Here is a 15,348-nt window from a genome sequence, read left to right as displayed (position 1 = left end):
GTGGCTCAGGGGCTTTGCTGTCAGGGCCCCCAGGGCTGCCTCTTGGGGGAGCTCCCTCTGGCCTCGGGTCGCCCCAGGTACCAGGAAGTGGTTTATTTCTTCAAGGGACCCAGCCGAGAAGTGGGACCGAGTGCAGATGGGTCAACTGCTTTATCTCATTGGGATGGGTTTAATAAATCCAGATATTACCAGCTGGGTCTTTTTTTTTTTTTAATTAAAAGTATTTACTGAGGGGCTGGCATTGTGGTATAGCAGGCTAAACTGTTGCCTGCAATACCGGGGCCCAAGCACCTAGGCCATCTTCTACTGCTTTCCCAGGTCACACCAGAGAGGTGGATGGGAAGTGGAGCAGCCGGGACTTGAACCGGGGCCCATATGGGATGCCAGCACTGCAGGCGGCGGCTTTACCCACTATGCCACAGCACCGGCCCAACTCTGCCTTTCAAATAAATAAATACTTAAAGCACTGACTGGGGCTGTGCTGTGTGGAAGACATCCACGCCCTGTACCCCGCCCTGGCGCCTGCACTGCCGCCCCTGACAGGAGCAGCCCAGCGTCCCTGCATAGCAGCAAGGACGCCGCTGCCACAGGGGTTCACAGGCTGATGCGTGCCACTCCTTGGAGTTCTGAGGTGGACCCAGCTGGGGGCACTGAGCCACGGTTCCCCCATGAGGTGGCACCATGGACACTGCTGCCCCTCCCCCCGACTCCGGTCAGGAATAACCTGCTCCAGAGGTCAGAGGGGCAGGGGTGCGTGTTAGCAGCCAAGTGCATTGGAGTCACACACGCCCATGACACGCGCCTGGCTTCAGCTGGGCCCGCTGACCACAGTGCCTGGGCAGCCTTGGCATTGAGCTTTTGAGGGCAGGGGGGCTGGAGGTGAGGGGCGTTGGGCAGGGGTCTGGCCTGAGCCTGCTGGAGTTGCTAGCAGCGGCGGCTTTACCTTCCCCTCCGCTGTCCAGCCCTGGGGTGAGAGGATTGACCTTTGCCTCCTTCCTTGGAGTCACTGAGTAACAGGCACGGCCGGGTCTCAGGCCAGCGCGTCCCAGGTGCAGCCGCTACCTCGTGAACACTTCAGGGAGGGCCACGTGTCTGGTTAAACTCCACAGGTGGAGAGAGAGAGATGCCTGGCAAAGCCCTGAGCCGTGTGTGCCCCCACCCCTGCCCGGGCAGAGTCGTGAGCTGGCTGTGCACTCTCGTTAATCAGTGAGCCAGTGTCAGGCCCTGCTGGACTCCAAATGGAGGCAGAGCTGTCACTGTGGACACCCCAGGGTCCGCTCTGCCCCTTGCGTGGTACAGACGGTTCAGCCTCTCGGCCCCCGATGTTGCAACTAGGAAGAGAACTCACTCACGAGGTGTGGCTGCTTAGAGTGTGACGTGTGTGTGTGTGTGTGTGTGTGTGTGCAGAACAGAGCCTGGTACTGTGCGTGTGAGGGACATGGGGTCCCTCGGTGGGCCCCAGCAGGCTGGATGGAAGGTCAAGTTCGGGGGCTCATGCCTGTCGCACTTGGTGTAGAAAAAGAATGGAAAACGTGGCAGGAGGACTTCCTGTCTGCCGTGGCTGGGAGGAACCTCGACACAGGGGCCCACAGCAAAGCCCCGGGAGGCGAGAGTCCGCCCCTCATTCTCCATGCTTCTTCCACTAATTAAATACAGGCGAGTCCACCCACTGGGCCACCCAGCCCTTTCTTTCTGGGACTACTGATGCTCCTTTAGGTCCACTGAACCCCTCTCTTGTCCCCCCCGCACCCCACAAACCTCTCCAAGTTCAAGGACCACCCCTTCCCCTCCTCCCAATCTCTGCCCCCGTTCAAGGGAGACGGCACCGCCCTTTGCAACAGGGGCTCTGCGCACAGCTGCGCCCCAGGCTGCAGATGCCACGGTCCCACTCGGTTTAATGATCAATGAATGCCCCGCGCGAGGCTCTTCCCAACCTGCTGTCCTTCAGCTGCCCCGGCTCAGAGCCGGCACCTGCGGCAGGATGGCGGCCGACAACTCCACCAGCGACCCCCACGCCCCTGGACCGCAGCTTAGCGTGACAGACATCGTGGTCATCACCATATATTTTGCCCTGAACGTGGCCGTGGGCATCTGGGTGAGAGGACCCGTGGTGGCAGGGGCCAACCGGGCTGTAGGGTGGGTGCCCAGGATGGGATCTGGGTCTGGGTGCGGCATCAGCTTTGGCATCCCCTGATGGTGAGCAGCCAGGTGTCCGCTGTGACAGGTTTGCTTGGAGACCCTGACCATGTCCCTTCCTCTCATGGGCAAGTCTCTGGTGTTGGAGGGAGAATGGGGGGGGGGGTGGTTTCTAACAGCCATAGTCTGGCTGGCGGCCTGGTGCCAGCCTACTGCCCCAGGCTTAGACACTCTGAGCAGCCTTGCTATGGATCAGAGTCCCAGCAGGGAGAGTCCCAGAGGTGTCCAGGCCGGAGTCCCTGAGCCCTGACATGCTCAGGGTTCACCCTCTGTAGCCCCTGAGCCAAGCCTAAGGACTTGGGGTGCAAGAGCTGCCCCCCAAAACCACAGTACTGCCAGGCGGGTCCTAGGGGTTGCTGCTGGTGGCAGCTATGGCTGTGCCTGCCATGAACTTGGACATGACTGAATGTTACATCACAAACAGCCCCCGTGCTGGCCTTGGCGGAGCTGGGTTCTAGTCCCGGCTCAGTAAAGGTTCGGGTGTCTGTCCGTGCCATTTTCCCACAACAAATGTTCACTCCCCAAATGTCCTTAATGGCCAGGGCTGAAGCCTGGAGCTGGGACCTCCATCCACATCTCCCACATGGGTGGCGGGAACCCCATTAGTTAAGCCATCACCTGCTGCCTCCCAGGGTCTGCATTGGCAGGAAGCTGGAACTGGGAGTCGCAGCTGGACATTGAGCCCAGGGACTCTGACATGAGACATGAGCATCTTTATTTATTTTTTTTTAAAGAAAAATATTTATTTATTTATTTGGAAGACCGAGTGACAGAGAGAGAGAGAGAGGGAGAGACAGAGAGAGAGTAGTCTTCCTTCCACTGGTTCACTCCCCAAATGGTCACAGCGGCCAGGGCTGGGCCAGACCAAAGCCAGGATTGATGTGGGAGCTCGATCCAGGTCTCCCGCGTGGGTGCAGGGGCCCAAGACCTCGAGCCCCTTCCACTGCGTCCCCAGGCACATTAGCAGGGAGCTGGCGCAGAAGCCGAGCAGCCGGGACTCGAACTGGCCCAGGATGCTGGCGGCTTAACCTGCTGTGCCACGGAGCTGGCCCTAACATGGCCATCTTAACTACGGGCACTACAGATCTCCTTTCAGCTGCTAAGGTCATGCTTAGGGGCGCCGTGAGTCAACACTCCTGCAAGATGGTGGCCAAATCCGCCACGTGTGTGCCTGCTGCTCCCCACCTCCGCCCCTCCCTCTCCTCCAAGCCCCCTGGTCCCCCTGAGACAACCACAATATTGAAACCAGGCCAGCGAAGAGCCCTCCAAAGGCCTCTGGGTGTCCACATAGAAGGAAGAGCTGCTCATAGCTCCCTTTCAGTCAAAAGCTAGAAATGATTAAACCTAAGAAAAAGGCATGTGGAAAGCAGAGACAGACAGGCAAGAAGCGAGACGTCTTGTACCAAGCGGTTAGCCAAAGTGTGGATGTGCCAGGCAGTTAGTCAAGGCATGGTTGCGAAGCAGAATCTGTCGGAGGAAACGCAAATCTCTCCTGGGAGCGCATGAGGGGCGGGGAAGTGGAACAGCCTTGGTGTGGACCTGGAGCACATGTCAGTAGTCTGCAAACACCTACTCCCAAAGACTTAGTTATTTATCAAATATTTATTTAGTTGGAAGTCAGAGTTACAGAGAGAGAGAGAAGCAGAGGCAGAGAGAGAGAGAGAGAGAGAGAGGTCTTCCATCCGCTGGTTCACTCCCCAGATGGCTGCAATGGCTGGAGCTGTGCCGATCCAAAGCCAGGAGCCAGGAGCTTCCTCTGGGTCTCCCACGTGGTGCAGGGGCCCAAGGACCTGGGCCATCTTCTACTGCTTTCCCAGGCCATAGCAGAGAGCGGGATTGGAAGAGGAGCAGCCGGGACTCAATGGACGTGATGCTGGCACTGCAGGTGGCTATGCCACAGCACCAGTGCCTCTGTCTCTTTTTAAGATTTATTTACTGAAAAGTAGAGTGATAGGGAGAGAGAAGCAGACACAGATCTTCCATCTGCTGGTTCACTCCCCAAATGGGGCCAGGAGCCCAGAACTCCATCCAGTTCTCCCACGAGGGGGGCAGGGGCCCAAGCACGTGGGCCATCTTCTGCTGCTTTCCCAGGTATAGGATGCCAGTGTTGCAAGTGGTGGCTTAGCCCACTGTACCACAATGCTGACCCCTCATGAAACTTTTTTTTTTTTTTAAGATTTATTTGTTTGAAAGGCGGAGTTACAGTGAGGGGGAGAGACTGAGAGAGGGCTTCGGCTTCCTCCTTCTTCTCCAGGGAGACCAGGGTACAATCCCAGCTGTGCCCTGACTGCACCAGGCACAGCGGCTAAGGAAGGGGGTGGGCTCTGTGGCTCAGATGTCTTGTAGCTGGACAGTGGGTTGGCGTTGGGGCCACCCAAGCCAGTTTCTGGGAAAGATGAGGCCGTTTAGGGAATGAAGGGGAACTCAGCAGCACCTGGCGATGCCTACTTGTGTTAGGGGAAACCATAGGCTAGGGTTACAGTTGTGGAGTGCGCAGCCTGAACAGCTGGCCGCGGCCAGTCCAGCCAAGGACTTGAGAGTCTGCAGACTAGGCTAGCGTCAGTACCACAAGGTCACAGTACATAGAGAGAGAAGGGCTAGAAAGAGGCGGGCAGGAGCCACAGCAAAAGCTTTGAACAGTGGACGTTCGGCCCAGCAGTGAAAGTGCCCGTTACAATGCCCGTGTTCCGCGTTGGGGTGCCTGGGCTCAATTTGCGGACCCAGCTCCTGAGTCCGGCTTCCTGCTAATGCAGACCTGGATAGAGTCCCCAGCTCCCAGCATGAGCCCTTACGGCTCCTATGAATCAGAGAGTAGTCCGTCTCTGTTTCTAAAATCAACTGAAAAAATTCACGTGGGGTTGTCACGTCAAAGCCTCATCTTTACCGGTCCTTAGCGCCACCCAGTGGCTGATGTGAGCAACGCTCTCCTAGCACCGCACACCAGGTCTTCCTTAGAGAGTCTCTGTAAGGACCACTCTGTAGGGAGCTATCCCAGTTTGGGACGCTAGATGGCAGCATTGCCACCTGCTCGCCGCGCTGGGAGCCGTGGGGCCCCGGCCGACACCTGTCGCCGCTGCACCGGGATGCAGACAGATGTTCGTCATTGCAGACATTAATTTGCAAGCATTAATGAGCGTAATTATTATTTATTAATAACTATTAATTATTATTAATGTAATTTCAGGCATTAATTTGCAAGAATTAATGAGCAGAGCGAGCCCTCAGTTTAAGCCCCATGGAGGTTGGGGCGGGGAGGGCTCCAAACCGTCGGTGTTTTCTTCTTGAGCAAAAGCCATGGGGGCTGTCCTGGGGGCAGGTGTTTGGCACAGAGGGGCAGCTCTGCTCCCGGTCCCAGCTTCCTGCTAATGCACGCTCTGGGAGGCAGCAGGTGGAGGCACAAACACTTGGATCCCTGCCACCCATGGAAGTGTTCCAGGCTCCTGACCCCGTGCAGTGCTGTGGCAGGCATTTGGGGGGTGAACCAGTGGACGCGAGATCTCTGTCGCGGGTTTAGTGTGCTCGGTGGTCTCTGTAGCCGGCTTCCCTGGGCGCTGCAAAGTTGTTATGTGTGCATGCAGATGTCTGTTGGGTGCTGGTGTTGGGTGGCCCTCTCTGTGGCTGAGATGTGTGAGCATGGTGGTGGTGCCACACAGTGAGGGCTGCCCCGTGTGCCCAGCCAGGCCCTGGACTTTGTTTCCAGGGGGAATTCACCAGCGAGTCGGAGAGTAACGAGTAAGCTGGCAGCAATTTTTAAAAAATTTATTTGAAAGGCATAGTTACAGATAGGCAGAGGCAGAGAGAGAGAGAGAGAGAGAGAGAGAGAGAGAGAGAGAGAGAGGTCTTCCATCCACTGGTTCACTCCCCAGATGACTGCAATGGCTGGAGCTGCACCAATTCAAAGCAGGAGCCAGGAGCTTCTTCTGGGTCTCCCACACAGGTGCAGGGGCCCAAGCACTTGGGCCATCTTCTACTGCTTTCCCAGGCCATAGCATAGAGCTGGATGGGAAGTGGAGCAGCCGAGTCTAGAATCAGCACCCATATGGGATGCCGGTGCTTCAGGCCAGAGCACTGGCCCCCTCACACAATTTTTTTTAAATCATTAAATTGTAATTTTATCCTTTGACAAGGCAAAATTTATATCACATAAAACTCACCATTTTTAAACCATTCTAAAGTACACAATGTATGGCACTTAATACATTTACAATGCTGTGTAACCATTATCTCCATCAAGTTCCAAACATCTTTATTACTCCAAAAGGAAACTTTGTGTCTCTCCTCTTTCTCCCTGCTCCCCGGTCCCTGGAAACCACCACCATGCCTTCTGGTTGTCTCTATGGATTGTCGCCTTCCGGCATTTCATCATTTCATAGAAACGGAAGTGTACACAATGTAGCCTTCTCTACCTTATGGCTTTCACTTAGCATTGTGTTTTGGAGGTGCTTCCGAGTTGTAGCATGGGTCAGAATTCCATTCCTTTTTTGGGGTCAGGAGTGGGATAACCCCATTCCTTTTTTTTTTTTTTTTGACAGGCAGAGTGGACAGTGAGAGAGAGAGAGACAGAGAGAAAGGTCTTCCTTTTGCCGTTGGTTCACCCTCCAATGGCCGCTGTGGCTGACGCGCTGCGGCCGGCGCACCGCGCTGATCCGAAGGCAGGAGCCAGGTGCTTCTTCTGGTCTCCCATGGGGTGCAGGGCCCAAGCACTTGGGCCATCCTCCACTGCCTTCCCAGGCCACAGCAGAGAGCTGGCCTGGAAGAGGGGCAACCGGGACAGAATCCAGTGCCCCGACCGGGACTAGAACCTGGTGCGCCGGCGCCGCAAGGCGGAGGATTAGCCTATTGAGCCCCGGTGCCGGCTACCCCATTCCTTTTGATGGCTGAACACTATTCCACTGCATGGCCACAGCACATTTTCTTGATTTGTTCATCAGTCTATGAAAAGTTGGGTTGTTTGCACTTTTGCCTGCCACGGAGGATCCTGGCCAGGTTTTAGTGTGGATGCACAGGTTTGATTCTTTCAGAAATCAACCTAGGAATCCCTGGGCCATGTGTTAGTTCTTTTTTTTTTTTTTTTAAAGATTTTTATTTATTTGAGAGGCAGAGTTACAGACAGTGAGAGGGAGAGACAGAGAGAAAGGTCTTCCTTCTGTTGGTTCACTCCCCAAATGGAAGCCATGGCCAATGCTGCACTGATCCGAAGCCAGGAGCCAGGTGCCTCTTCTCAGTCTCCCATGAGGGTGCAGGGCCCAAGCACTTGGGCTGTCCTCCACTGCCTTCCCGGGCCACAGCAGAGAGCTGGACTGGAAGAGGAGCAGCCGGGACTAGAACCCGGCACCCATATGGGATGCCGGCGCTGCAGGTGGAGGATTAGCCAACTGCACCACGGCCCTGGCCCCACGTGTTAGTTCTGTGTTTACTTTGGGAGGTGCCCAAAGCAGTAGCAGTAGCAGAAACAGAATTTTACCTTCCCACCAGCAACGCACAAGGTTCCTGTTTCTGCCTCTCTCTGTCTTCCCAGTCATCTTGCCGAGCCAGCAGAAACACGGTGAGCGGCTACTTCCTGGCAGGCCGGGACATGACGTGGTGGCCGGTGAGTGCACCCTGACTTCTCACCACCCCCCCACTCCTTTGTCTACAGGGCAAGTGTCTGACCTCTAGGTCAGCCAGTTCCTGCATCCCTGAGGTCTCTCTGGAAACTGTGGCAAATGCAGGGCTCCCCTGTCTGCACCTGTACCTGCTTGCTGGCTGTGCTGTGCAGCCGGCCGTGTGAACATCAGCCCTCCCCCTGCACCTGGGAAGTGGGGATAGGCACTCCGCTTAGGTGTGTGAGGATGCAGGGGTCACGGGGGCCAGTACTGATGTCTTCCTCCCTCTCTCCCAGATCGGAGCCTCCCTCTTTGCCAGCAGTGAGGGTTCTGGCCTCTTCATTGGACTGGCAGGCTCAGGCGCTGCTGGAGGCCTGGCTGTGGCTGGCTTTGAATGGAACGTGAGTCCCAGGGATAGGCAGAGCCCACGGGAGGCCTGGGGCAGCTCCCAGTGATGGGGGCAGACAGCCAGCATCCTAGTGGGTGCTGTGCGGTCAGTGGTGGTGGCCCTGGGCACTTGTCACCATGCCAAAGCACTGGACAGTGCAGCCAGTAGGCGGCTGTCGTCCTGGGCTCTGGAGGCTTGTGTGGGTTCCCTGGACAAGTCAGGGGGCCCTCACCCACCTCTGTCCTGCAGGCCACATACGTGCTGCTGGCGCTGGCCTGGGTGTTCGTGCCCATCTACATCTCCTCGGAGGTGAGTCTGCTCAGTGCCCCCCAGGCTGGGGGGCCGAACGGGGGCTGAGCTGGTGGTGGTGATGGGCGGCCCGTCTGCCTGTGTTGTACACCTACACTGTTCACCTGGGCTGTGCATCTGATTGCACACCTGAGCTTACCCCTGTGCTGCACACCTGTCTACACCATCCCTGACAGCCTACTGCCTTAGTCTCAGCCATGCTGCCACGAAATCCAATGCGTTCCACTTCCTGGGTACCTCCCAGTCTGTCCCTTGCTCTGGACCCTCTCTGTCACCTCCCCCTCCAGCCTCACCATGGCCCATCTGCACTGGTACTCCCAGCCTCCAGATGTGTCCCCCTGTCCCCAGCGGTGGCTCCTCCAAGCCATCACTCATCTCAGCCCTGAAGAGGCCACCTCAGCTCAAGCTCTTAGAATGCAGTTAGAAGTCAACTCAAGGCCTAGGGCTGGCACTGTAGCAACAGGTGGGGCTTTCCCAGGGGGAGGCGGGCAGGCAGAGCATGGGAACTGCCCCCTGCCCTGGATGCTGGGTGGGGGTCTCAGGGACGAGTGCTTACAGCCCCTGCCCTGGTGCGTCCCCAGATCGTCACCTTGCCCGAGTACATCCAGAAGCGCTTCGGAGGCCAGCGCATCCGCATGTACCTGTCGGTCCTGTCTCTGCTGCTGTCCGTCTTCACCAAGATATCGGTGAGCTAAGCCTGGCCCCAGCTTCTGCCTTTTTAACAGCTGGGGACACTGAGGCCCACGGAGTGGCACTGGTTTGCCTAGTCCTGGCCTCCAGGGTGTAGGTAGGCTCGGGTATAGGGGACCGGCGTTGCGGATGTAGGGGTGTTAGGGGTTGTAGTGCAGCCTGCCAGCACTGACCGCTAGGGGGCACCAAAGCTCTGTGTCAGTGCTCAGGGGGCTGCCTCCACGGGGCGTGTCTAACCCGGCTCCTGGTGTCTTCAGAGGGCGCAGCACACCTTGGACATGGGAGTCTGGTGGAGCGCAGGTCCCGGCTGATGCGATGGAGAGGGAAGGGAGAAGACGCCGGGTTTTCTGGTTCTCTTTTTTCTTTTTTGACAGGCAGAGTGGACAGTGAGAGAGAGAGAGAGAGAGAGAGAGAGAGAGAGAAAGGTCTTCCTTTTGCTGTTGGTTCACCCTCCAATGTCCGCTGTGGCTGGCACACCGCGCTGATCTGAAGGCAGGAGCCAGGTGCTTCTCCTGGTCTCCCATGGGGTGCAGGGCCCAAGGACTTGGGCCATCCTCCACTGCACTCCCTGGCCACAGCAGAGAGCTGGCCTGGACGAAGGGCAACCGGGACAGAATCCGGCACCCCAACTGGGACTAGAACCCGGTGTGCCGGCGCGGCAAGGCAGAGGATTAGCCTATTGAGCTGCAGCGCCGGCCCTCTTTTTTCTTTTTAAACGAGCCCTTTTTTGTTTAACTTATTTATTTGAAAGGCAGAGGTATGTCTCCTCCAGGTCTCCCAAATGGGTACAGGGGCCCAAGCACTTGGGCCATCTTCCACTGCTTTCCCAAGCACATGAGCAGAGAGCTGGGTTGGAAGTGGAGCAGGTGGGACTCGAACCAACGCCCATATGAGCTACTTGTGCTGCAAGAAGATGCTTAACCGGCAGCACCACTGGGGCTCCCTTTGGAATCAGCCTTGGGTGGCCCTTGAGGCTGGAGTTCAGATTCCTCCCCTCTTCTCCCTCCCCCATCCCCACCAGCCACCTGCCTGGAAGCCGGGGAGACAGAAACAAATCAATCCTAGACCCCGGCCTGCCAGGGACACAGACAGGTGCGTGGGCCTCAGGAGAAAGTGATAGAGCTTGCCGGGTTGGCCTTTAACTGGGCTCCATGGAGCAGGGGACGCTGACGGTGTAGGGGCATGAGAGCCCAGGAGAGAGGTGGGCAGTGTAGGATGTGCCCAGGACATACAGGGGCCATGTTGCGGGGGAGTCGGGAGACCTTGTAGACTCAGGTGTCGCTGATGAGTGCTTTGGGGCCAGGCAGGAAGCAAGGGGAGTGAGAGGGAGTCATGGGGGCTGGGGCTGCAGGGTTCCCATGACCTTGGCCTTGAGGGCTGAAAGAAAATGCTGGAGGACTTTAGGGCACTCGGAGCCCTGGGATGGGCGCAGTCAGGTTCGCACGGCCCTGAAGCTCTTCCAGAGAGTGGGAGGGTTTCAGAGATGATCAATTTTGTCCGTCTACCCCTTCCCCACCGTCGGCTCAGCTCAAGGTCAAGGTGAATCAGGTAGTGGGCACGGTCAGAACCCAGACCTCTGCCTCCCAGCCCAGGGGCCTGGCCGCGGCATGGTTGTCCCGGGGCAGCCAGGATGGGGCAGCTCCCACAACTCCACCTGGGACGGGTGACTCAGTGCCCCCCGACTATAAAACGGGGAACGACCGCTCACATCAAGGCCCGGCTGGCGAGCCAACGCCGCCGGGGCTGCCTGGAAGCAGCGGGAGGTGAAGCTGCGGGACACTAATTGCCAGGCTTGGTCTGGGGCCGCCCTGGCTGACGGCTGTGCAGTGAAGCCATTTGAAGAGCGTGCGTCCCTCCCGCGGCCCCCAGAGCCCCTCCCCTCCAGCTCTCTCATCTGAACCCCGCGAGCTTAGCAACCCAGCTGGACAGAAACCACAGGGGTCATCCTGCTGCCGTCCCAGTGGCCCGCAGAGTGGACCTGCACGGCCGTGGCCCCCAGATGGGGAACCCCATCACTGAGGGGCTCTGGACCAGACCACTGGAAAGCATGGCAACTGGGGGCCTCTGTGGTGTGGCCCCTCCCACCTCATCGCTCTGACCTCCTGCCACTCCAGCCACACTGAGCTCTTTGCGCCACCAGACACCCCAGGCACGGGTCTGCCACAGGGCCTTTGCGCTTCCCACAGCCTCCGCTTGGACCCATCTTCCCTTCCCATCTCTTGAGTCTTTCCCACCTCTCCTGCTTTGCCCTTGCCCTTCTGCCAACTTCCGTGTCCCTGGGTGGCTGGATAATTCACAGCGTGGACTGTCTGTCCCCCGGGGCTGCAGTCTGCAGTCTTGGAAGCAAACTCAGGGCTGAGACAGGGAGCTGGGGGTGGGGTGGGGTGGGTGGCCATGCAGCTGCTTCCCAGACAGGACAGGGCAAGGCAAGTCCCCGGAGGCGGGACGCTGGGGAGCTGCAGCGTGCTGGGGGGTGGCCAGGGAGATGGGGACCCCCAAGATCCTTCAGCCTGGAACACACTGGAGCCAGTGGCATCCACTGCCTGGTGCATGCTGGGAGCTCAGGGCTCCAGGCTGTGTGAGCCCTGCAGGTCAGCTCCAGCCGGGCAAGTGCAGCCCCAGGCAGCACTACCCCATCCCTGGGTACTGGGCTCCCAGTCCTGCGTGGCCCTAGAACAGCTGGTTGGGGCTGCTGTCAGCCTTGTGCTCTCCAGGTGGGGTGGTGGCCATGAGCTCGCAGGCCTTGGGGCTCAGCCTGAATGGGGTGCAGCCCCCAGGCCCTGTTCTAGGGCTGCAGGCTGTTTGGCTTCTCTGAGCCCTAATGTCCCTTCTCTGTGCCGTGCGGCTGCTCATCACGCCGGCCTTATGGTGGAAGAGAGACGCCAAGCAGGGCACACAAGCAGGGCCGCTGACAGAGGTGGTGGTCAGCCGGGGCTCCCCAGGGGGACAGCCTGGGACATGGGAGGACCGACCAGAGCGGGGCAGTGGAGGACAGCGGTGGGGGTGGGTGCCAGCCACACCACACCACTCCACACCACCGGGCAGGCATCGACTCAGCTCATCTGCGTGCAGCAGCAGGAGCGGGCAAGTGCTGGGCTGAGCGTGGTGCCGTGGGCTGGCCCTGCTGGGTGGCCCGGACGGAGGCCCTGGCTTGCCTTTCCCGGGACATGTTGTTCCCTGATGCCGTCCCAGGGTTTCGCCACTGTGGGCAAGTGGCTTGGCTCCCCCAGGTGGTTGGGAGGGAAGGTGCAGCAGCAGGTGGCCACCTCAGGGGCCCCCTGACCTTTCCCGGGGGTGTCTCCACAGCAGGCGGGGGCTCAGGGGCTGAGTGCCCCTGCCAGGCCACCTCTGCTCCCCCATTTCACAGATGAGGGCCACTGAGGCTCAGGGGTGAAGTGACCTGCTCAGAGCCGCACGTCTGGGACACGGCAGACCAGGAGCGCAGAGCTGGGTCCTTGTTTCCCTGAGCTTCTGCCAGGCCAAAGCACGCCTGGACCTGCAGGAATGAGAGCCGTGGCTGCAGAGGAAGGGGGAGGGGCAGGTGATGCCTGCAGGGCCCCCTGTACTGTGCCGCATCTGCTGTGGCAGCAGGCAAACTGTACCCGGTCCTGGGGGGCAGGGTGGGGGAGGGGGAGACAACAGCTAAGAGCCCTACCCCAGGGCCTTTGCTTGTGCTGTCCCTGCTCCTGGGGGCTGTGTGTGTGTTGGGGGGGGCAGGGAGTGAGGGCCGAGTGGAAGTCTGGAGGTACTACAGTCCTAGCATGAAGTGGACAGTGAGACCGGGGCTCGGTCCCGGGGTGGCTGGGGCCCAGCAGGGGCCTTGTGCAGTGTCCAGAGGCCGGGGCTGGGGGAGGAGACAGGTGCAGCCGTCTTTCCTGAGACAACACCCCCTACCCCCTTCACCCTGGCCCTGTTTCGGGCCCTACCCTTGCCTGCCTGCCAACTCCATCCTCGGACAAGGGCCAGGGCCTCCCTTGGGGGCGGGGGGAGTCTCGCCCACTCCCTGGGCCTGTTTCTCCTCCTGCTTGGATATTCAGCAGCCTTGGGCTCCTCCGCCTGGGCTAGAGGCAGGCGCCCCTCCCCTCCAGTGTGCTGGCCCAGGAGCCGGGATCCCATCCCGCCTGGGGACCCTGGGGCTGGTGGGAAAGAGTCCCTGCAGCCTGGCTCTGGCAGTACTGATGGCCCCAGGCTGGGCCAGGCCACGGAGGGAGCACAAGGAGGGGTGGGCTCTGCACCTTCCGGACCCCAGGAAGGTGCTGGCCTTGTGCAGTCACTAGCCAGCTCAACTGACCCACATGGCCCTGCCCCAGCCTTGTCGGGAGCCTCTCAGCCCCGCAGGGTATCTGGGGCTATCTCCCCTCTACTGAGCCAGCACACACGGGCAGAGGCTGTGCCCAGGCTAGCCCAACACGGGACTCCACATCAGTCCAGACTCACTGGGGGTCCCTGGCACACCTATTTCATGGGGTCTTCCAGCCTGCAAGCTCCCACCCCCACCTCTCGGAGTCCTGCCCAAGGACCCCTGGGATGGAGGAGAACCGGGCTCCCATGTGCACCCCCTGCCCCAGGTTCAATCACAACACTGCTCTCAGGCGGGCAGTGGCCACTCTGGACTTTATTAAGAACAGAAGCTTCCCCAGTACGGCTGGACACAGCCCCATCACCCTCACAGCAGCCACAGGGTGCAGGCAGGTGGTCTCCCCTGCACCTCCTCCTGGGGGGATGGGGCCCAGAGGCCCATGCCCGAGGTCATCTGGCGAGCAGCAGCAGCAGCACCGGGGGTCTGGGGGTGACCTTGCACTTGCACACCAGGCGCGTTCCCTCCGCAGCTGGACCTGTACGCGGGGGCTCTCTTTGTGCACATCTGCCTGGGCTGGAATTTCTACCTGTCCACCATCCTCACGCTCACCATCACAGCCCTGTACACCATCACGGGTAAGGGGCTCTGCAGCAGGGGCCGGGTCAGAGGCTGGGGGAGGGGGCTGACCCAGTGGCAGGGCACGCCGCGTGCACAGGACGCATGCGCAGCTCGGGGCAGGCACAGCCGGGCAGCTCCGTGGGCTTGGTCTTCACAGCTCGCCCAGGTATAAAGGCCCTGGTCCTGGCGCAGTGGGTGGGTGGCCCCACCAGGAGCCCCTGTGTCCTCTCCGCCTCTCAGCAGCTGTTTCCACCGCAGGGGGCCTGGTGGCTGTGATCTACACGGATGCCCTGCAGACGCTCATCATGGTGGTGGGGGCTGTCATCCTGGCCATCAAAGGTGAGGGCGGGCAGGCCGCGGTGGAGGTGGGGGTAGGGGCGGGGCTGTCCCAGCACCCTGCGGTCCAGCCACTCTGTCAACTCCTGCTGCTGGACACGGGGGTAGGGGTGGGGGCGGGGATGTGACGCTGTCACATCCGAGCCAGAAGCTGACTCAGGAACACAGGGCGAGCCTGGCCCGCCTTGGCTCGGGGCTTGGCGGCTGAGGTGGGGCCGAGGTGGGTGTGGATGAGGCAACACAATTAGGAGACCACAGAAGTGCCGGGGCACCTCCTCCCATTGTTTAAAAATCCTGTACAAAATCCCAGGAGGTGCTGCTGTCTTCGGTTACACAAAGGCAGGGGAGGGGCCAGGAGCTGACACGGATCTGCGGCAGCCGCCTGGGAACCCAGGCAGGTAGTGAGCTCCCTGTCTCTGGAAGTGTGCAAGCAGAGCCGCAGGGAGCCCTGTGTAGCATTTGTGCACCTGCTCTGAGCCTCACAGGGGTCTGGGGTCTGGACACAGCCCCTGGCCTGGCTCCCCCTCCCAGATTCTGCTGTGGACAGGCCCGGGTGGGAGGAGGGGAGGGCTTCCTGTATCCAGCCTTTCTCCTCTCAGGCCAGGGGAACCCTGGCCCCACTCGGGGGAACCCACCCAGCGAAGCCCAGCGTGGACAGGAGGGGAGTGACCAGGCTGGGCAGGACCTGGCTGTGAGGTAGACAGGACAGTGATGGAGGGGAAGACCCCTGGCTAGAGCCCCACCCACCCCAATGGCGATTCCAGCTCTGCCTAAGTCAGACCCTTCAGAAACCCCAGGTGTGGGAGTCCAGGGAGCTGTCACGGAGCCCCATGCCTGAGGCCCAGAGGACACCTCGGTGCCCGGGTGCAAAACACTCATCGAACAGTATTATCTTAAATACAATAACATATACATTCAGTTCACCC

The 15,348-nt window shown here is 59.7% G+C and overlaps 1 protein-coding gene across 1 annotated transcript in view; it reads left to right on the top strand.

Moving 5' to 3' along the window:
• Window positions 1–1,954: 1,954 nt before the first annotated feature.
• SLC5A10 (solute carrier family 5 member 10) overlaps window positions 1,955–15,348 on the top strand; it is a 50,501-nt gene continuing 37,107 nt past the window's right edge. The window contains 7 exon segments of the mRNA NM_001082699.2: window positions 1,955–2,095; window positions 7,715–7,786; window positions 8,078–8,182; window positions 8,419–8,478; window positions 9,060–9,164; window positions 13,998–14,103; window positions 14,345–14,425. Coding sequence (NP_001076168.1) covers window positions 1,982–2,095; window positions 7,715–7,786; window positions 8,078–8,182; window positions 8,419–8,478; window positions 9,060–9,164; window positions 13,998–14,103; window positions 14,345–14,425 — 643 coding nt within the window. The 5' untranslated portion in view covers window positions 1,955–1,981.

This window comes from Oryctolagus cuniculus, chromosome 17, assembly GCF_051225735.1.
Source record: "Oryctolagus cuniculus isolate XC-2025 breed Fujian yellow rabbit chromosome 17, ASM5122573v1, whole genome shotgun sequence".
Classification (NCBI taxonomy): Eukaryota; Metazoa; Chordata; class Mammalia; order Lagomorpha; family Leporidae; genus Oryctolagus; species Oryctolagus cuniculus.
Note: the sequence above shows the minus strand (reverse complement) of the source record. Positions and strands in the feature narration are given on the sequence as shown.